Raw genomic sequence first — 22,466 nt, forward strand, 5'->3', positions numbered from 1 at the left:
AAAGTTCTAATCAAGATGAACTATTCTCATCAATACTAAAGGAAAAATTTATATAAGAAAAAACAATCGAAAGTAAAATATAATCACAATAAAATACAGGTACAGTATAGACATATACTGTATTTTGGGCAAAGTCTGGTGAAGGAAGAGACAGCTCTAATATGTTTAATATAATGAAAAAGCTTTATTACTAAGTCCAGCAATATGGTGACAACATTAATATGGCATGGTTTTACTTTTATATATACTACATGTAAAATTTATTGTCTCAAATAATAGTCTCATATACTTTACTAAAGACACTGGATACATTTTTTAACAGTTTTACAGAACAAATATCTGACTATCTTTGTGAAAAATGTAATCAGTTCCAGTTACTATGTATAGGTATAAGACAACATACAGGATTACGTACCATTCTTTACACATAATTGCTCGACTTGAAACTTATGAATGATCACATTTTTAATCAGGTTTGTAATTGGATCACTCTGTACCAAATGCAATAACAAGGTAACCAATAATGTTACTTACTATGCACCTTTACCACTATAGTTTATCAAAAGATATTATTATTAAACTTGGAACTATTCGATGATCACAATATCGCTTAGGATTATGTATATACACATCTGATATTAATTTGTCAAAATTATCTCTGCTGACATCATCTTGCTACAGTATCAGCTACTTCAACTAGACAACTCCAAAAAAAAAGATGTACAGCTAATTAGAAGAAATCTTAAAATTTATCACTATATTTCACTGTCACTGCTAAAAATTCAATAGCCACTCAGAAAACACCTACTTATTTACAAAAAGCTTCACCCTTTTCAAGCTGGTATTCATTTATAAAAGCCCTCCTTCAAAACCTTAAGTGACCCAATAAATTACACTTCATTGTTATATTTAGTTCAATCAAGAACAGAATATGTGCACCTTCTTTTTTATAAAGGATACAATAAATAAATATTGAGAAATTGAAAAACTAAATTTGTGCACTGCACTTTTGCAAGAGAAGGATCTTCTTAAGGCCAAGTGTAAGGAGATAGTTACCATCAATTGTTGTATTCTATGCCTTCATCCACGTAGAAGTCTGTATGAATTTATTTTTCAATTGATGATATAATGCATTACAATTATGCTGTAACTGATTTTGGGGTGCCAGTGGTAGGTGGCACAGGATTAACTTCGTATTGGGGCGAGGAGCCGGGGGAGGAGACTTCTGTTGAGAGAAGGAATACATTATAACAAGCATGCTTTCTACAAAAGATTGAATTTTATATGAAAAATTTTCATGAATATAATTTTTGGGTTTTGATTTATAATACATGGTGCAGTAATAAATAAAATAAATGCATGAACTTATTCCATCAGTATGTCATAATACAGCAGTGTTAATTTATATTAAATAAATTTAGCTAGTGCCATGCTATTATGAATTTTCACTCTGTTCAAAACTTTCCAAGTATGGAAGTTGTTTGTAATGCTTGAAAAATGTGGTTTTGTGATGATAGTGCGGCATATCAAACCCTTTTGGTAATTGCTTCATATACAGTACATACACCAACATATACAATGATAAATTCATTATGATAAAATACAGTAAAACAGTTCAGTATTACATTAGGTAAAATATTAAGGCCAAAATACCTAGTAAAGACAATTTTTCATACTATATATCCAATACAGTAAAGCAACAAAGAGATAATCTATTATTATAATACTGTATGATATAGAACTTAACTCTTTAGTTGAGAGCCAGAAAGGTAAATATTACCATATAGACACAAATTATTGACATGTTTTGCCATGTATTGGCCCACTACAGCCTACCCCTTTGATATAAAGGCATGACGGACTAAAAATATAAAAAAAGACAGTTCTCACAAGAAACAGAAATTTAGTAAATAAAGCTTTCCCTCATTGGGAAGGAAGACCTTGGCATGAAGCAACATAAATTAATCTTTGGAACAAAACAACAGATTTTTAATAAAATATTTATTTCTTCACTTACCTGGTGTTCATATTGCTTCTTCTCCAGAAACTTGGTTTAATCAACTTGTCCATAAAATTTTGAAAATTTCCCCATTTTCTTCCCTTCAATAAACAAATGCACTTAGTAAAGGAAGGAGCAATAGGCGGTCACTAGGTCGCCACTTTTTTTGTCACCACGGTTTCTTAGTTGAAATTATCCCTATCCTCTCGACACCTCGAGGCAGTGGGTATGGGGTGGACACATATGTGGACATCAGGGGAGTATAGAAATACAGTAAAAGATTTAACGTTTTAATTCTGTTTATTTCTATGAACCTCCCTGATGTTCATATTGCTGATGCCCCAATCTACTGGAAGTGAGAGGCCATTGAAAGAAAGAAATAGGATAAATCTAATTAAAAGAAATATGGTATACCATGGTTAAGATTTACTAACATGGTCTAGATTTCTTTTAACAAAACCATATCCAAATAAGGTTTGAAATATGAGACTACAGGTTGTTTAATAGTTACTTGAAATACTACAAATTTTATTTAATTTGTATTGGTTCCGTAACTGAATACAAACCACGCTATTTACACGGGGTAATTACTTCGGCTTAGCTGAAATGACGAGCCATAAAGTTTTAACAAGGGTTTCCTACCCCACCGCTAGTTAGCGAGGGGGTAGGGAGGGGTAGCTAGCTACCCCTTCCCCCTCACACACACCGGTGATTAGCACACTTTACTTTTGGCTCGGAGAGACGACAGACCTGTCAGTGCTCGCCTCTCTGTTGACTGCCATAATTTTGTTTGCTTTTTCTTTTCAGTGCGTGTGGGAAGTTGGCCTCTATTACTCCTTATGCGTACGTGCCCTGGACTTCCCGGCCGCCCTTGTGGGACCTTTATGTCGGCCGTGGAAACGGATCCTGACTCCTTATGCCCTCAGTGTAGGGGCCAACGGTGTGATAGGTCTAATTTGTGCATTGAGTGTAGGGAGTGGTCTACCTCCCAGTGGGAGAGGTTTGCCCGGCGACGTAAGAAGAAGGCTAAAAGGGAGCTTTTTCCTTCCGAGGCTTCTCGGAAGAGAAAATCCCAGTTCGTCTTCTTCCGCTGCCCTTTCCTCCTCCGAAGCTCCCGCTCGGGCGGCCTCTTCCGAGAGGCCGGCGAGTGGTAGCGTAGACCGTAATGTTGTTGATGTCATTAACCGATCCCGTGGTGAGGGAGAGGTCGTTGCCTCCCATAGCGAGGCGGCTGCCCATTCCCCCTCGGAGGAGGTGTTTGTTTCTAATAATGATCTTCTTCAGCTTTGGGCTTCCTTGGGGCTGCAGGTTTTGCCCTCCAAGGAAGTCCTGTTTGACATGATCAAACGGGGTGCGGCCGCCAAACAATCGTCAACTTCAGCGGAGATAGATCCTCTGTCTGTGGTTGACGTTGTTGTTTCGGAAACATCCCGTGGGTCTGGCCAAACACCCGTTCCTGTGGCTGCGGTAGCGGAAGGCTCTGTCTCCCCCTCCGAACATACTTCGAGGGCGGAGCTTAGTCCTATGGTCTCTTCTTCCGTTGAGACTCGCTCTCGGGTTAGTTCTCTGGTAGAGACGCCTCTTCGGAGGCCCATTGATGGTCAGCCTTCTGATCCCACGGCCCCTCGTGGGCGTATAAGGTGGAAGGCTCGCCCTCCCCTTCGCCGTAGAGGCCTTCCTTCCCCCTTTAAAGGGGTTAGGACTTCCCCCTTTAAAGGGGTTAGGACTTCCCCCTTTAAAGGGGTTAGGAGGCGCCTCTTCGGCTCGTCGTCACCACAGTCCTCTGCGGAGGAGACGACTCGCCGCTCTCCTGTCCTGCCTTCTACCAACCTAGACCTCTCCGGGGATCGTTCGCGATCCCCTTCGGAGGATGGTCGTCCTTTGGGACAAGGTGAACTGTCGCCCAGACCTTCTACATCCAAAGCTGCTGACGCTCTTTACGCGCCTCCTGAGACTGCCACTGCACAGTTTCCAGGCCCTTCAGGGTCTCAGGGACTTGAGTGCGAAACTGCGCCTCTCGCCCCTAAGCGTAAGGCTCCGCCTGCGCACCCTCCTGCTGTCGTTCCTGATGTTCCTGACATAGCGCCTCGGCGCTCACCCTTAGGCGTTCGCGCCAGGGTTCCCCTGCGCGCCCACGCCCATCGGCGCCCCGTCGCCCTCCATCTGTTCCTGAAGTAGCGCGCAAGCGGCCAACTGCGCAGACGCGCCCTGTTCCTGATATAGCTCCGCCGCGCTCACCTGCGCACGCGGCCAGTTCCTGATTTGGTGCCTACGCGTCCACCGATGCCCCAGCAGCCTCCTGCGCCCACGCGCCCTCCAGCGCCTCGGCGCCCCCCAGTTCCTGTTTCATCGCACGCAATCCAGGAGGTTCCTGAGTTGGCGCACAGGCGCCCTCAGGTTCCTGCGGACTCATTGCGCCCCTCGGGGTATAGACGCGATACGCGTCCCCGCGCGATTCCAGCTCCAGCGACCACGCGCACTCCAACGCGCCCACGTGTTGCCTTGGACCCATCGCGCCCACCTAGGGAGGTTCGCGATACGAGGGAGGTTCGCGATACGAGGGAGGTTCGCGATACGAGGGAGGTTCGCGATGCGCGTCCGCGTGCAGTTCCTGCACCAGCGCCCGCGTGCAGTTCCTGCACCAGCGCCCGCGTGCAGTTCCTGCACCAGCGCCCGCGTGCTCTCCAACACGACCACGCGTCGCGGCAACTCAGCGCGTCGCCCCAGAGGTTGCCAAGACAGCGCACGGGCGCTCACGGCCGCCTCTAAAACCGCGCGAGTCTGCTACAGACACGATCGCACGCGACGCTCCAGTATCGCGCCCTGTTCCTGCTACACGCCCCGTGCCAAATAAAGACAACAATGGTTGCCCAACTAACTCCAGAGCACCCTCACGCGGCTCGCACCACACGACCTCCAAAGCAGCAAACCCCGGTGCGACCTGTTCCTGATGTGCGCTATACGCGCCCACGATCGCCAGCGCAACTAGCGCACCCGCAGGCAAGTAGACCGGTCCTTCCCGACCGACGCCAAACCTCTCGCCCCCAGGCCGCTCGCGACCCTGCTCCAGCGCTATCGCGCCCTTGGCCGGTTCTCCCAGACACGTGCTCAGGCGCTCCCGTTATCTCGCGCCCTTCGGAGCCGCACCAGGTCACTGCGCGCCCGCGCGTTCGGCCTCCTCCTGTTCCAGCTCCTGATCGCCGCACGCCCACACCATCGCCTACGCGCTCTCGCGACCATGTTCCTGCTCAAAGCTGATGTGCGCTCATGCGCCCGCTCTGTCGCCAGCGCGCCATCTCCTGACCATCCACCTGCGCGCCATCGCGCCCGCCCACGCGGGTGCGCGATTTTCCAGTATCGCGCTACCCATCCACGCGCAACCCTGCTCCGGGCCCGATCCACGAGCCCCAGCGCGATCGCCGATAGGCGGATTCTTCCTTGTCACGCTCCCCTCCCCGCAAGCGCAGACCAGCGCGCTCGCGAGAGGGGGAGCGCTCACCGGACAGGTCTAGGGATTCTTCTCTTTCAGCCCTGCAGGCGAACCCTCGTTTGTCGACTTCTTCTAGGGATCCCTCGATCCCCTTCCCTCCAGAGGGAGTGTCAGACAGCAGCCCTGGTTTGACACCCTACTCAGAGCTCTCGTGCGGGCGATTAAGCCAGCCCTCTCTGATTCGGGGCGCGAGCCAGCGGCAGCTTCCTCCCCCCTGAAGAGGAAGAGAGGAGTCTATCCCGTGGATCCTCCTCAGAGGCCTAGGCTGTCCCTGCGCAGATCCTTTCGCAAGGCTCCTACTCCCCCTCAGACCTTCTCGCCCTCCCCTGCGGAGGAGGAGTACCCCTCCTCAGGAGAGTCGGTCTAGCAGGAATACTCCCCCATCGCACCAATGGAGGAGGTTCCTCCTCTTCCCGAGAGGTCGCCTCGTCCCGAGGTAGAGAAGGACCTGCCTCCTTCGCTTCTAGAGTCCTGTATCCCACCCAGGAGGGAGCCTAAGGACTCTAAGACGATTCCCAAATCGTCAGCTAGGATCAGGCAGGAACAGCCTAGGCCCGTCGAGGATGCCCACGTGTCCCCCCAGGAAGAGCCACTGGGGACGGGAGACTTCGCTGCAAGTCCGTCAGGAGGAGAGCATCAGGAGTCGGAACATGCGTTCTGGCAAGTCCTGACCCTCATGAGGAACCTTAATGGGATCCCAGACCCTGAGGTCCCACCTCGTGAAGGGAAGGACACGGATCTGGATCGCGTCTATGGCACTCAGAAACCCTCTAGGGCTAGTGCAGCTTTGCCCTGGTCCCAAGGGATGAAGAGTGCCAGAGACAAGATCGAGGGCCAGCTCGCGGAGCTTGCCTCCTCTAGCAGATCGAGTGCCGGGAATAAGCTCCTCCCTCCTCCTCGAGTCCATCAGAGGAGGTACTTTGAGATCCTCGAGGAGTCTTCGCTGAGTCTTCCCTTGCATCACTCCTTGGAAGAACTCACAGGGGGAGTCCCTCTTGAGAGACTCTCCAACCGGCACGTGTCCTTCACAGCCACTGAGATCCAGAGCCAGAAGGTGGTCATCAAGTGCGCCATGCAGGCCACTTCATGGCTCGACATCTGGCTGGGGTCTCTGGGCATCCTGGTGCGGTCCGAGGACCTCTCCAAGGAAAGCACCAGGAAGGCGCTGGAAACCTAACTCCTCTTGGGCACTCGGACCATTGAGTTTCTGTCCCACCAAGTCTCGAGCTTGTGGGCCAACATGATCCTCAAGCGCTGGGAAGCTGTGGCCGAGAGGTTCCACCATAAGGTTCCCAGCGCGGACTCTAGCAGGCTCAGACACTCTTCCGTTCTCGGCAAGAGCCTTGTGCGAGCCTAAAGACGTGGAGCTCACTGCCGAGAGGTGGAGGAAATCCAACCAGGATTCCCTCATCCATAGGGCCCTGACATCGAGGCCCTACAAGCCTCCGGCAGTCCAGCAGCCCCGTCCTGCCAAGGACACAAAGAAGACAACCGTAGCAGCGAAGCCCAAGGTGTCTAAGCCCTTTCCTGCAGGCGGGGCAAGAAGTCCTCCAGGGGAGGCAAAAACCCTAGAGGTACCGGCCGAGGCCGGAAGCGCTAGGGTTGGTAATCCCCCTGCATGTCCACCAGTGGGGGGATGCCTTCAGAGTTGCGCAGCAAGGTGGCAGCCGCTCGGGGCTGATGCCTGGACGATCTCCGTGATCTCTCTAGGGTATCGCGTCCCGTTCACAGCATCTCTACCTCCCCTGACAGCGAATCCAGTGTCGTTGAGCTCTTTTGCCATGGGATCGGCAAAAGAGCAGGCCCTCCGGGCCGAAGTCCAGACCATGTTGGAGAAGGACGCTCTCCAGGAGGTCGTGGATGGGTCCCCAGGCTTCTACAGTCGACTCTTTCTTGTGAAAAAGGCGTTTGGAGGCTGGAGACCAGTCATCGACCTCTCGACCCTGAACGGGTTTGTCAAGCAGACTCCGTTCAGCATGGAGACGGCAGACACGGTCAGGCTTGCAGTGAGACCACGAGACTTCATGTGCACACTGGATCTGAAGGACGCGTACTTCCAGATCCCAATCCATCCGTCTTTAAGGAAGTACCTGAGATTTTGCCTAGACAAGATCTACCAGTTCAAGGTGCTGTGTTTCGGTCTCTCCACAGCTCCTCAGGTGTTCACCAGAGTCTTCACCATCATCTCTTCATGGGCTCACAGGATCGGCATCCGTCTCCTTCATTATCTGGACGACTGGCTGATCCTGGCAGACTCGGAGGCATCCTTTCTTCGCCACCGAGACAGGCTCCTCGAGGTTTGCCAGGATCTGGGGATCGTGGTAAACCTCGAGAAGTCCTCTCTGCAGCCCTCTCAGAAACTGGTATATCTAGGCATGATCATAGACACCAATCTCCACAAAGCCTTCCCATCAGACGAAAGGATAGCAAGGCTGAGGAAGGTTGCGAAACCTTTCCTCAATCGAGAAGAACTCCCAGCCCAATCGTGGCTTCGTCTCCTCGGCCACCTCTCCTCTCTGACCCGTCTCGTTCCCAACAGTCGCCACAGAATGAGATCCCTTCAGTGGCGACTCGTCTCGGTGGAGTCAAGGACTCGATTCCCCGGACATCCTGATCCCAATGGGATCTGCGGAACGAGCGGATCTCAAGTGGTGAGTGGCAGACGAGAACCTACGAAAGGGAGTGGATCTTCTCGTCCCTTACCCGGATTTGATGCTGTTTTCGGACGCATCAAACAAAGGGTGGGGGGCCCACGTTCTGAACCACAGGACCTCAGGCCTGTGGTCAGAATCAGAAAAGTACCTTCACATAAACCTGCTAGAGATGAAGGCCGTTTTCCTGGCTCTTCAGAAGTTCCATCAAGTCCTGGCGGGCCACTCGGTGGTGGTGATGAGCGACAACACCACGGTCGTGGCTTACATCAACAAGCAGGGAGGTACCTTTTCGGAACAGCTATCCCATCTTGCAGTAGAGATCCTGAGATGGTCCGAAGTCCACTCGATATCACTTGCGGCTCGCTTCATTCCAGGCAAGAGTAATGTGCTCGCTGACAGTCTGAGCAGAGCGACGCAGATGGTGAGTACCGAGTGGTCTTTGGATCCTGAGATAGCCAACAAAGTCCTGACTTTGTGGGGTTCCCCGACAGTGGACCTGTTTGCTACGGCGTTGAACACCAAGCTTCCGCTGTACTGCTCCCCAGTCCTGGACACCAAGGCCCTCTGGCAAGATGCCTTCCAACAGCGGTGGGACAACGTCGACGTGTACGCCTTTCCCCCGTTCTGTCTGATGAGGAGGGTCCTCAACAAGACCAGAACATTGGTCAATCTCTCGATGACCTTGATAGCTCCGCTATGGCATCACGCAGAGTGGTTTCCGGACCTTCTGCAGCTTCTCATGGAGATCCCGAGGGAGCTCCCTCCACGTCACGAGCTACTCAAACAACCACACTCCAACATCTTCCAGAAAGCCGTAGCTTCGCTTCGGCTTCACGCCTGGAGACTATCCAGCATCTCCTCACAGAGAGAGGATTTTCGCAACGGGTTGCGGAAAGGATGTCTGGCCACCTGCGCAGGTCATCCGCAGGAGTCTACCAGGCGAAGTGGCGAGTTTTCTGTGGTTGGTGTCATGGAAGGGGTATCTCCCCTCGATGCCACTTTACCAGCAATAGCGGAGCTCCTTGTGTATCTGCGGGAAGAAATGCGCCTTTCAGTCTCGGCAGTGAAAGGCTATCGCTCAGCCTTAAGTCTTGCCTTCAGGCTCAAAGGAATGGACATTTCCTCCTCGCTGGAACTGTCTCTTCTCACACAGAGTTACGAACTTACCTGCCCTCAGTCGGAAGTGAGACCTCTTCCTTGGAACGTGGTTCGAGTCCTCAGGTTTCTCAAGAGACCTCTCTACGAACCATTACGCCAGGCTTCTGATCGCCACCTTACCTGGAACACCGCCTTACCTGGAAGATGGTGTTCCTGCTAGCTTTGGCCTCGGCTAAGCGAGTCAGCGAACTTCATGGTCTCTCCTACGACGTCGCCCATTCAAGGGGATGGGGGAGGTAACGTTCAGCTTCGTCCCTGAGTTTGTTGCCAAGACTCAGAACCCGGGAGTGCCGGACCCTAGGTTCGACTCCTTCCAGGTTTCGAGTCTTCGTTCTGTAACAGATGACCCAGACCATCTCCTACTTTGCCCAGTCAGGAGCCTGAGGTTGTATCTTAAAAGAACAGTTGCAGTCCGCCCCCAGGTGCGAGCTCTGTTTGTTAGCACCAGGGAAACGAAGAGGAGGGTCACCAGGAATACCATTTCAGCCTGGATCCGCAAGGTAATCCATCTGGCCTTGAGTTCTGACCCTCCTCCGTCACGGCGCCCTAGGGCGCATGATGTCAGGGGCGTAGCTACGTCCCTGGCCTTCAAGAAGAACTTTTCGGTGACGCAGGTCCTGCAAGCTGGGGTGTGGAAGCGTCGGACCACCTTCACGGCCCACTACCTGCAAGACGTGACACACAGGAGGCTCGATACATTCTCTATCGGCCCTGTGGTGGCTGCACAACAGCTGGTCTAACCTCAGGCTCCTAATTGGACAAATAGCAGAAGGTTGAGGGCATCGTTACCTGGTTTTAGTCTGTGTGAATGAAAAGATCTGTCTGGCCCTTTTCTTTTCTTCATCCTCTCCTCCCTTGGAGAAAAACAGCATCCTGGGTCCTTTGCACAGCTGACCTCGAACCTCTGCAGGTAAGCCATGCTTCCTTGTGTTCCTAGTATTAAGCTGTAATACTGTCATGATCCCATACCCTGACGAGGTGGTATTGGGTAAGTCCTAGCCTAGATTTTCATCGAAAGAACTCCAGGTCAACTTCCTAAGACGTGTCACTGCTCACCTTCACACACAACTACGTAGGCCGCGGCAGTCTCTCAGCTGCCTGCGAGGCGCAGGGGCCCAAACCCTTGAGTTGCTTTATGAACTCTGGTTCGGGGCCCCCGGGCAAGCCAAAGCCAGTATGGCAGGGGAGTTACCTCCCTTCCTAAGGGTTAAGTCACCCCATGTAAATAGCGTGGTTTGTATTCAGTTACGGAACAAATGACAAATTCGTAGATAATTTGTATTTTTCCTAAGGATACAAACCTTAGCTATTTACAGTTATATGCCCGCCAGCCCTGTCCCCCAAGATAAGTCCTACCTCTAAGTAAAGTGAGCTAATCCCCAGTGTGTGTGAGGGGGGAGGGGTAGCTAGCTACCCCTCCCTATCCCCCCGCTAACTAGTGGTGGGGTAGGAAACCCTCGTTAAAACTTTATGGCTCGTCATTTCAGCTAAGCCGAAGTAATTACCCCATGTAAATAGCTAAGGTTTGTATCGTTAGGAAAAATACAAATTATCTACGAATTTGTCATTTTTCCTAGCTATTACAAACCTGAGTCATTTATATGGGGTTACCACTAATCATGTTTTCAACGACCGGCCAATCAACATTAGATTGATTGCATCATGCTTCATGCTACGTAAAAGCAGCACATGCGCAAGGAGCAAGCGGGAGGCTGCTCACCGCATCTAATCACAACACTGACCTGGTCAAAGACTTGCGTATGGGCTTGAGGCGGGACCTTTGGTAAATAACTTGGGTATTAATAGCGAAGAAAAATACAAATTATATAAAATTTATAGTTTATTCCTATGCGGATACAAACCAGTCATTTATATGGGGAGTCATCCTTAGGAGGGAGGAAGTCTCTGTGAAGTGAAGAGGTAAACCCTTCCTCTCTGGATAATCTAATTACTATAAGTACTGGTAATAGCAAGAGAATGCTGGCCAGAAACATCGACCCCACATAGAAGTGGGAAAAGATGCAGACAAAGAAGAAGAATAGCAAGAGATCAACATGAATCATAGAGGATAGTGAAGCCGACTCGTTAAGAGGCAAGGCCAAAACTTCTGATTCTTGAAAGATGAAAACTTTTTCTGATACAGTTACAGTACTAATAATAATAGTAAGTGATCTAAGAGAACCGCCAGGGAACGGAGTAGTTGGCTCTTAACAAGACAAGGTTGCTCAATCACTTCCCAATAGGTAGTCTTTGCTAGGGGTGAAGTTGTATGAACAGCAAGTGTTATATAATAAACACAAGGGCAATTTCTTTTTCATGTCAATAAATACAAAAGAAATTGAGGCACACTTAGTTGCATTGAAGTGAAAAGCCCTAGCGCAGGGTTCTAGTCCAATGAAGATCATTATCCGCCTTTGTTGCTAAAAATATCGGAGTAATGAGGCCTGGGGTTGGAACTGGCACATGCCCTGTGAGGACTGTGGAACAGAATAACTAGTTGTTCATATGATTAGGAACCTCTTTGAGAGACAATATTGTGAAAGAGTTAACCAGACATCCTTTCTAGCCTACGTCTTGATTGCTCATTGAACCAGAGATGGGACAAGATGGCAGCTTTTTGATGTCATGTTATCATTGGGGGGTCCATGGAGATAGTAATTTCATGTTGGGCCTTAGTCAACAAGGTGTCCATGTTCAGGAAGAAGAACTTTGCTTCTGATTTGAGGGGCATTAACGGGGCAAGGATGTCGGAGCACTCTATTCATCCCCTGACCAATTGCGAAGCATGCTTGTGAAAAGTCGGTGTTGGAGCCCTCTGTCCATCCCTGGACTATTGAGAGGCAAGCTCAAGAAAAGTCCAGGTAAAAATTCCCCAGATCCAGTTCCCACTCAATTAGATTATGATCATCCCAGGAAATATAGCGTTTCTGAATTGGGTTTCCACAGGGAAGGAGATCCTGCAAGTAGTCTTGTTTACTTAGATGGAGGATAAAAGTTAGAGTGAAGGTAGTTAGATCCTTGACTTAGGCCCTTCTGACTGAGATCGTGAGGATAATCATAGGAGATAATGCAAAACCCTTCTACCATTCTTCCCTACTCAGTAGTAAGGGGGGGGGGTAGATTATTCCTGAGACTATTCTGTCCGCCAGAAGCGTTGATAGTTCTTGTGGGCAAAAAATACTAGTATCTCAGACCAGGGGGGGGATCCGCAGAGGTAGTACTCACGCAACCATAGAGGTTCTCGGGAGTCATTAATTATGATGTAATAATTTGGTTTTCCATTTTAATGGTAACCGAGGTGTTAACTCTTCCTCGGACATCCATCCTTTCCCTTACGTCATTTATATTGTGACAGGAGAAGGAGGTCGCGAAAGAACAGGAGGAGTCCAGCTCACTGTCGTTGAAGAACGTTTGCCTCTAGCAACTGAGTGTGAGGTGGGAGAATTGAAGTCTTTCTCAGAGTTCGGTTCATGAAGCGAGAGTGTTACCAAAACTCTGCCACATAGAACGCCTGTGGCGTGGGCCATGCCCGTGTTGTCTAGCGAAGGATAAGGTTCCTAATCGTAGTAGCTTGAGTTGTCTCTGGAACCAACTTAAGAGGTTCCAAGAAGGTTGACTTCAGTTGGGTTGAAAATGGCGCTCACAGCGGTGGCCCCAGTTGACTTGGCATTAATCCAGTTGTCAAGGTTATAAGGAGTGCCTAATTCGTCTTGAACGTTCTTCCTTTCTCCAGTCAGAAGAACATTAGGGTGAGATAAGGAGGCAGAGGTAAGCCTGAGGAAACTTCTTTCCCGTTTAACATGTTCGGCCGAATGATATACTTTTCCCAGATTCGGTACATTACTGTACAAACAAATGACTTTCGACTGAAAAGCCTCTGCTTCATCTCCGCCACTGGCCTACTCAACGCCTTTTAGTCAGGTTGACTCTTAAGTTCGACTGAAGTTCCATTGCAGGCGTAGGGAAAAAAGGGTTCTTTCCTATCTTCATCTTTCAAGATACATGAACGGAAATCCCCTGAGTATACGACCATTCTATGCTCATGAATCGTGTCGGTGGGGTAATAATTTAGGCCACCACCTGGAATTTTTAGAGAGAATGTCTCAACTCTGATGAGTTGCGGAGAAAAGTTCTTATGCATACAGCTAGCATGAGATTTGTCTTTGTGGGGAATGCTAAGGGATGAGTTGTAAGTCTGCCTTGCTCATGAAGAATTTGAGGTGTAAGTTTGTCTTGCACGTTAAGAAAAATTAATCATTTGCAGCAAGGTTGGTGTGCGTAATGATATCATCACGGGCTGAGATAAGGCAGCGCGTACAGTGATGTCATCTGTTTAGATACTGTACAGCAGCGTTCGGCTTTGTTAATCTGAACGTTCAGCCTAACTGTCTCCTTCGAAGAAATTCTTGGTAGGACAGGAATAGTTACACTCCACTTCACAGCATAAATAAGCTTGGAAGGAGAGGCCTGCTTTGAGCATGAAGGCATTGTCAACTCTTGTGGGGGGGGGGGGGGGGGGGGGGGAATGCAGCTGAAGCAGTCCAACCACCGTCATTGTAGAGAAATGACACATCTATTGATTCATTCCAGGTACTCTTTAGGAGAGTTTTCTGGCGAAGGCACCTAGGTGTACGAGGCAGGCCTTTCTTATTAATATGAGCTGGAGACTGGTAATCAGGATCTTCCAATACGGCTGCCTCGGTACAATGAGAAATAATATCCTCAACTCTAACTCTAAGGTCCTCTGGGAATGAGGAAAAGCTTTTCACGTGAGAATACAGTATGAAAAAACTGAAGGGAAGTTCATTTCTTACAGAATTTACATATAAGATTCTCTTGTCTAGGCAAGAGGGACACAGAGGGTGTGTGTCTATGTCCGCTTGGCTCAAAAATACGCCACAATAGTCACTATCCTGTCCTGGGCAAAAACGTAAATACCAAGGTATACAGTACTGTACTGACATAAACACTCACTCATAACTCAGAGTTAATGAATAATCACATAATGATCATGAATTAGGAAAAATCACTAGTCAAGAGAGCTAAACACTAAAACGGTAAATGAGATGAATGTGAAAGGCTTGATCATACCCAGGGAGTGAGAGAACAACCTCTTCACTTCCCGACCAGCAGCGTCGGTGAGCAACCTCCTGCTTACCCTTTGCGTATGACGCAATCTACCAAATTTTGTTTGGTCGGTTGTAGAAAACATGATTAGTGGTAACCCCATATAAATAACTTAGAAGATTGTATCCACGTAGGAATAAATAGTTATGTAGCTTGGCTAAATGATATTTCTTGATCTATATGAATCTTTGATTTATAGCAAAACAATTACTAAATTAAAACCCCACAGTTTGAAATACACATTAGCTTATATCAATGATATTAATTGATCTAAATGATTCTTTGATTGATAATAAGTCAATTACCAAATTAAAACCCTAAATACTTGTAGATAAGGAAGTTAAAAATTAACTAAACTCAAAATTAATTAGATCATGGCTCTGCAGCCACTATGGGGTCTAGACCCTAGCAATCTTCATAAGCAAATCATGTTTTTATAAGAATGTACAGTACAAACTCTTTCCAAAGAAAGTTTTCTACAAAATTTAAGGGAAGTAAGTAGATGTCGTACTGAAATTAGATTTTAATAATTTTTTGAAAGCTACCGTGTCCAAACTTCAATTTATGAATGATATTGCATTTTGGTTTTACTGTAGGGTAATTAGGGACCTTAACTGCCTCACAATCTAGATATGTAATATTGACTAGGTATGCAAAAAGGCAAAGGTCTAGCTGCAGAAGGATCTAAAGTAGTTAAAAGAATTTGAGACTCTATAAGAAGAACATGACTCTGTAAGGTCTAGTGAACATTCAGAACCCCTTACTGAAGGAACACCATATAATTAATATCATTAGACCTGACTATGTTAGTAGGGCTAGTGTAAGCACCGGGGAGGCAAATCAGATTTGCCTCCCACAAGGGAAATCTAACTGGCCTAATGAGAATAATGAAGGAATTTAAATAAGTTTAGATTTAACACCTCATCACAGACTTGACAGGTTAAGGAGAATTGGCATGTCATATCGTTATTCACTCCGCAAAAGACAGCTCACCATTAACTTTGCTTACTTTTTCAGGGGTTATGAAAACTAATGTCAGACAAACTAAAATTCAGTAGAGAAGATAACTTAAGATGCAATAAACACTAATCACAATCTGAAAGACATATATCTTTATTTATTTAAAGCACAATGCTTTCCCTAAGTAAGAATGCTAACAAATCTATGAGGGAAGCCAACTAAAACTCAATAAACACTTATAAAACTGAAAAGTGAAGTGATCCAAGAACACTCCCTACTAGATTACTCACAAACAGCATTTCTTTAGTCTACTGATTATTAAAGTGTGTTTGAAATGTTTGTTTATGGGGTCAAGACTGGAAATCAAATTGAAAACTGAGACAGTACTATACAACAGATAAGTCTTATACCAATCAGTATGTTTCTGCACTTTAGACGGCTTAAGGCCTAAACGGAACCTGGAATAGCTAGCCTTTTCTGAATGGGACCCGGAATTGATAGCCTCTTTTGGATACGAGACAATAAAATATTGCTTTTTTGGGCTCAAGCCATGGCGTCCTGATGGAAGGTTCCTTTTTGGTAGCTTCCTTGGGTATAAGACTACTAAGATATTCCCAGAGAATTTAACCACAGGTTATCACAGAATTCTAACTTCTGGAGCGAGTATCTCAAAGGTTTCCCTTTAAGACATCGTAATTTCAACAGGGGACGCATGTCTAAACGCGCCACATAGCTATCTTCACCCCGAACAGAGTTAATGCTTCGGTGTGTAAGAGTAGAGAATAGCTGGGAGCCGTTCCACAGCTAATCTCACTCGTGGCTACTACTGATACTCGAGACGTAAACAAACGGACGCCATTGCTCTAATGACGTCACGCCCGTCTTCATCCTTTGTTTAGTAGCTGCCCTACTTAGACGGATTTTCCCTGTGTTAACTTTATCGTTTTGCATCTTCGCTATGTCGTTACCTTCAGCCTCGCCTTCTTCTGGAAAGTTGAGTACAAGGTTCCAGTATTGTTTAATTAAGCTCTGGACGTAAAGTAAATATTACTTTTCGAGATAATTGCTGTTTTGTGACAGAGCTGTGCCTCTACCGGACCCGCCATTTTATGGCGTCGTTGTTGTTATGCATGTCTTATTTAGTTAGCCACAACAACGTTTCCGGCCTTATATACTAATCGATTACATTAGTTTATTTAGTCTTCATAGCTAGGAACTTTTATATCGTGTTTAGACGCTTTTTATCGGTCATCGATTGACCTCATACCAGTCGGCTACTATAGCCCCCAGGCCAGGAGCCTACATACAAGTGTTCATGCATGATTCATTAGTGATCCTAGACTAAGTTATGAAGATAGTGGCATTATTTTACAATACTTTTGACAGTGATGCAAATGTTTTCGCCTTCAGGGACCATATAGGGGATAGGCTAGTCAGTGACTCTTTCTAGCCTAACCTAATGATAGGACCCCTATATGCTTCCTTCATCCCCTGCCTTGGCATTCCCTCTATTTAGCCTTGATTCCTTTTCTGAGTAAAGGGATTAATTGTCTAATAGAGTATATATCGCCTCTCTGTCCTCCCTAAAGGAATGAACCCCCTTTAGGGTTGCGTCCGAGAGTGAGGTTAGGCTAGCCCTACCTCTATGGCTAGGATAGTCTATGACTTTCCTGCGATAGCGATATGTCTTCTTCCTCTCCTAGTTCAGGACTCTTAGCCCTGCTCTAGGTTAGGTTAGGAAGGTGTCTCTGTTCCATGCTGAAACTGTACTCTTGCACCGTTTTAGCTGATCGGCCTGATCTTAGGTTAGGGAGTGTCCTCCCTTTTCCTTAGTGGCCGCTCTGGTACAGAAACCCTCCCTGGGAAGACTTCTCTCTTCTCCCTCCCCACCTATCTCTTGTATAGCCTAGCCTATGCTTAGGTTAGTTTATACCCATCTGTCCCCTGTCCTACAACTCCTCCTTAGGGTGGAATAGTAGGGCTACCCGAGCTTCCTTGTGCAGTCCGCTCTGGTACATTTACCTTCATAGTGTCCTATAAGGTTAGTTACTAGTTTAGTTCTGCATATGGGAGTCCCCCCCCCCCCCTTTTGGGTGTTCCCTAGCCCTCCCTTGGGCTACCTTGCTCCCGGTCCCTAGTGACCCCTGCTTATGGATGTTAGAGCCTGCCTCTATCATGGGTACACCCTCTCAGGGAGGGGAAGGGATGCCTGGAATCCTGATGGTACTTCCTACATCCCTTCTCCCCTCCCCCCCTGTCTCTCTCACTATCCGGGTGCCGGTCTCTTGCCGCCTCTACTGTCGGCAATACCTGCCTCCTACTTGGTGACTCTTCCTAACCTTGCCGCCAGCCCCCCGTGTACCGAGGGACCGCCGGCTGCCGCCGGCTACTACCGGCGGCTCTCCTCCTCCTAGCTTGTCGTCCGCTTGCGGTCGGCCGCCGGAGTGCCGGCAGATACTGCCGGCAACCCGATACAGCCTTAACCATCCTTATCCCAGTCACCAATCTGGCATCCTCTGACTGCCGGAGCCGCCGCTCCCTGCCGGCGTGCCGCCGTTGTGCCGGCGGCCGCCATCCTGGTATTTGACTGACTTTGAACATTGTCTGTCCTAATGCCAGAATCTATGCTGGAGCGAGCTCCGGCATGCCGGCGGCTTGCCGGATGCCCCGGAGGCGTCAAGAATACTTGCACCCCCTTCCTGTAGCTATCATAGACAATGATAGTCCTATATCGCAAACAGATAAGCTGTTTCCGCTATTAAGGTCAGTACCTAGTACTGCTCTATTAGTGATCATGCTGTCTCTTTGCATTCTTCTAATTCCAGCATGCTATGTGCATCTTAGCACGGCTGGTTGCCAGAAGCAGTTACCTTTTTAAATGAGGCCTTCTGGCCCTTAACTGGGAACCGAATGAACTCGGTCCCAATCTTGTCCTTGGATTTTCCATGGAATTCCAAAATACTTGGAGTTCTAAGGAATTATATCCGGTGCCCTCGGTCACTCGGATTATCCAGGGACTAAGCTTATGGTAACCGGCCGGGCGAGATGCATGGAGCATGTTCTCCTTTACTATTTTCATTCTCTATGCATCACACCTTCACTAAGTTAAAATTAATAATTAATATTAACTTAGTTTAAGAGCCATTCTTATGACTCCCCCATACTCATTTTCTCTTTCTTCCACAGGAGGAGCAGATGAAGTGTGATTTCGCCTTCTGCGCTGTGAAACGCCCGCAGTTTTACGGGCATACGGCTTGCAGGACTCACGCCCCTTGTGCAGACAAGAAAGGGGATTTGAAGTTTTGGAATCCACTGGATTGTACGGTCTGTCAGGCTCACCTAGTTGAGGCCTTCCATAATCCTCCCTCAGCGGAGATTAGAGACATTTCTCGTGAAAAGCTGCGCAAGTGGGTGCGTGGCTTCCAGAAAAATGCTACCGGACCGTACCTGGCCACCGAAGAACTGAGGTCACTATTGTTCCCTAAGGCCTCCCCTGACTCAGTGGTACCCAAAGACGTGATCCCCACTCTCCAAATTACGGTGGAACCTGATGTAGTCATGGCTCAGTCCATGCACGAGTGTCGTTTGGATTCCGAAGATGACGAACAGATTTCGGATGTCTCGGAAGACACGGAGAAAACGCTTATGGCTCAAGGAGCCGAAGATGACGAAGACAAGGTGGAATACACCGAGTCGGAGCAAGAGGTCGCTCCCCCGTCCATCCCCCCTCCTACTCCTACACCGACGGAAATGTCTATTCCGTCTACCTCCTCGACTCCGGATCCTTCTTCTTCCACTCAAGAATTGATCCGACTGATTAGAGCCGTCATGGACGACAGGCTGAAGGAGAACCAGGAGTCCATCAGGTCGATGATAGGATCCAGAGAGCCGAAGAAGATTTCGGTCAAGGATCTCCCCGCTTGCTCTCATGCCAACCCGTGGAGGTATGCAGAGCATATGGTTATTGCGACCGGCAGGATCTTTGTCAGTGATAAGATCGGCACGGTCCCTTTGGAAGATGTGGAGTTCTTCCCAAGCTTTGAGGCCTACCCGGACTGTTACGTCCGGCTTCGTTCCGAACCTGCCTCGAAGGAAGAGACCGAACCTAAGGAAGAGATAGTGTTCGATCTCGCAAAGGCCCAGGCTATGCTAGCCTCCGCATTCAAGAGTAGAGGCTTTACCTGCTCTAAGCTTCCGGCATTGAGCAAGAAGCACCCTACTTACGTTGCACCTGAAACTGCGGTTCTTCCATTCTTGGAAAAGGCCTTAGCTGCATGCCTTAAAGCGGCGGACGAAGGGAAACCCTGCCCTGCACTGGAGGAGTGCAGACCCTTCTCCATCGTGACCCCCCCTGACGCTCGACACTGGAAAGATGTCCAACATACTTTCGTCGTGGGAAAGCTCGATCCTGACGTCGCCGGACGTCAGTTTAATGAAGACCTCCCTAAGCTCAACGATCACCTCCTTCGTCGGGAACAAGACACGAAGGAGAGGCTTGCGGCATCTCTTTCTCATCAAGTCCAACTTGAAGTTATGGCCTGTGACACTAGAGTACCAGACCACTACATGGTACTCTCCAAATCCCACTTACTGACTGTAATGAAGGACTTGTACCACTTCATAAAGGCTCGAAGAGCCTGTCGTGAATTCGTGTTCGCCGGCGCCACCGTGAAACACGAACCCCGGAGGCTGATTTCCTCCAACATCTGGGGAAAGCACCTTTTTCCTTCTGACCTTGTGAAGGAAATCACTGACAGAGCCGCCACGGAGAATAGGAACCTTCTCCACAAGTGGGGCATGTCCAGGAAAAGGAAACCCTCTCAGGACGACGGACCTCAGCCTAAGAGGAAACCCCAAAAGTCAAAACCCCAGCAACGTCAGCAAAGACGTCAGTTTCCGGGACCCGCTACCTCCCAAGTGGTTGCCCAACCACAACAGACCTTTCAATTGGTCCCCCAACCGGTGTTGTCACAGTCACCGGTCTTCACCCCTGCCTTTGAGCAACAATCAACTACCTTTCATGCCAAAGGTAGAGGCTCATTCAGGGGTGCAAGCAGAGACGCATCTCGCCGTCCCTCCAGAGGTAGAGGAGGAAAGGGAGCTAGCGGCCGGGGCAGCAAGTCCTTGGGACACCAGAAGCAATGAAGTGCTTCCGGTGGGAGGAAGACTCCGCCAATTCCAGGATCGTTGGACCTTCGATCCCTGGGCACACAGCATCGTCAAGAAGGGTCTAGGCTGGAGTTGGACTCAACCACCCCCAATCTTCCAGCAATTCTTCCATCAATCAACCCCCCTTCTGGAAGAATATGTTCTAGACCTCTTGGACAAGAAGGTGATAAGGAAGGTAAAGTCCACCAGGTTCCAAGGGAGACTGTTTTGCGTTCCCAAGAAGGACTCAGACAAACTCAGAGTCATTCTGGACTTATCCCCCCTCAACAAGTTCATAGCGAACAACAAATTCAAGATGCTGACGCTTCAACAAATAAGGACCCTTCTGCCTCAAGGTTCCTATACGGTCTCTATAGACCTGGCGGATGCCTACTGGCACGTTCCAATGAACCATCACGCTTCCTCCTACCTAGGATTTCGACTCCAAAGGAAAAGCTACGCCTTCCGAGCCATGCCCTTCGGCCTCAACGTGGCCCCTCGGATCTTCACAAAACTGGCGGATGCCATAGTACAACAACTCCGCCTAAGAAACGTCCAGGTGATGGCCTACCTCGACGACTGGCTAGTCTGGGCTCCATCGCCCGAAGAGTGTGCAAAGTCTTGCAACGAAGTTACCCAGTACCTAGAACACCTGGGATTCAAGATCAACGAGAAAAAATCTCGCCTCTCTCCAGCTCAGAAGTTTCAGTGGTTGGGAATCCACTGGAATCTTCAGTCACACCGCCTTTCCATCCCCCAGAAGAAAAGGAAGGAAATAGCAGGGTCTGTCAAGCGACTACTGAAATCCAAACGCATTTCAAGACGACAGCAGGAACGAGTTCTAGGCTCTCTACAATTCGCCTCAGTGACAAACCCAGTGCTTCGTGCACAGCTAAAGGATGCCGCGGGAGTATGGAGACGCTCGGCATCCATCGCTCGAAGAGACCTCAAGAGACGGCTTCCAAACAGACTGCGACGCCTCCTAAAGCCGTGGTCGGAAGAAAAGGCCCTGAAAAGGTCCATTCCTCTCCAACACCCTCCTCCATCACTCAACATCCACACGGATGCCTCACTGGAAGGTTGGGGAGGTCACTCCCACCAAAAACAGGTTCAAGGTACCTGGTCTCCACTATTCAAGACGTTCCACATAAACATCTTGGAGGCCATGGCGGTCCTTCTAACACTGAAGAAGTTATCCCCGCCGCCCTCGATCCACATCCGTCTAACCCTAGACAACTCGGTGGTAGTTCGTTGTCTCAATCGCCAAGGCTCAAGATCGCCCCAGATAAATCAGGTGCTTCTCCCAATCTTCCGTCTGGCAGAGAAGAAGAAGTGGCACCTGTCTGCAGTTCACCTACAAGGATTCCGCAACGTGACAGCGGATGCTCTATCTCGGACAAACCCGATAGAGTCAGAATGGTCTCTAGACGCAAGATCGTTCTCCTTCATCTCTCTCCAAGTCCCAGAACTTCAGATAGATCTCTTCGCAACGAGCGACAACAATCAACTTCCTCTGTACGTAGCCCCGTACGAGTACCCCAAAGCAGAAGCAGTGGATGCCATGTCACTGGACTGGAACAGATGGTCCAAGATCTATCTGTTCCCTCCCACCAACCTTCTGTTGAAAGTCCTCTCCAAACTGAGAACCTTCAAAGGGACAGCGGCCCTAGTGGCTCCCAAGTGGCCCCGGAGCAACTGGTACCCCCTGGTCCTGGAGCTGCAGCCCAAGCTGATCCCTCTCCCGGGCCCAGTTCTCTCTCAACAAGTACAGAAGTCGACTGTCTTCGCTTCATCATCGAAAATCAAGGACCTTCATCTCATGATTTTCTCTCCCTTGCCGCAAAGAAGAGGTTTGGGATCTCGAAGAAAAGTCTAGACTTCCTAGAGGAATACAAGACCGAATCCACGAGACGGCAATATGAATCATCCT

The 22,466-nt window shown here is 48.7% G+C and overlaps 1 protein-coding gene across 12 annotated transcripts in view; it reads right to left on the bottom strand.

The window, feature by feature from the left end:
- Window positions 1–388: 388 nt before the first annotated feature.
- Window positions 389–22,466, bottom strand: part of LOC137627778 (kinesin-2b-like) — a 439,846-nt gene continuing 417,768 nt past the window's right edge. For all 12 annotated transcript variants that reach the window (XR_011041220.1, XR_011041219.1, XM_068359098.1 and 9 more), the window contains one exon: window positions 389–1,225. Coding sequence is in view for 10 of the 12 variants with exons in the window: in XM_068359098.1 (XP_068215199.1) it covers window positions 1,140–1,225 (86 nt within the window). In the remaining 2 variants the exon portion in view is untranslated. The remainder of the gene's footprint in view (window positions 1,226–22,466) is intronic.

Source organism: Palaemon carinicauda, chromosome 35 (assembly GCF_036898095.1).
Source record: "Palaemon carinicauda isolate YSFRI2023 chromosome 35, ASM3689809v2, whole genome shotgun sequence".
NCBI lineage: Eukaryota > Metazoa > Arthropoda > Malacostraca > Decapoda > Palaemonidae > Palaemon > Palaemon carinicauda.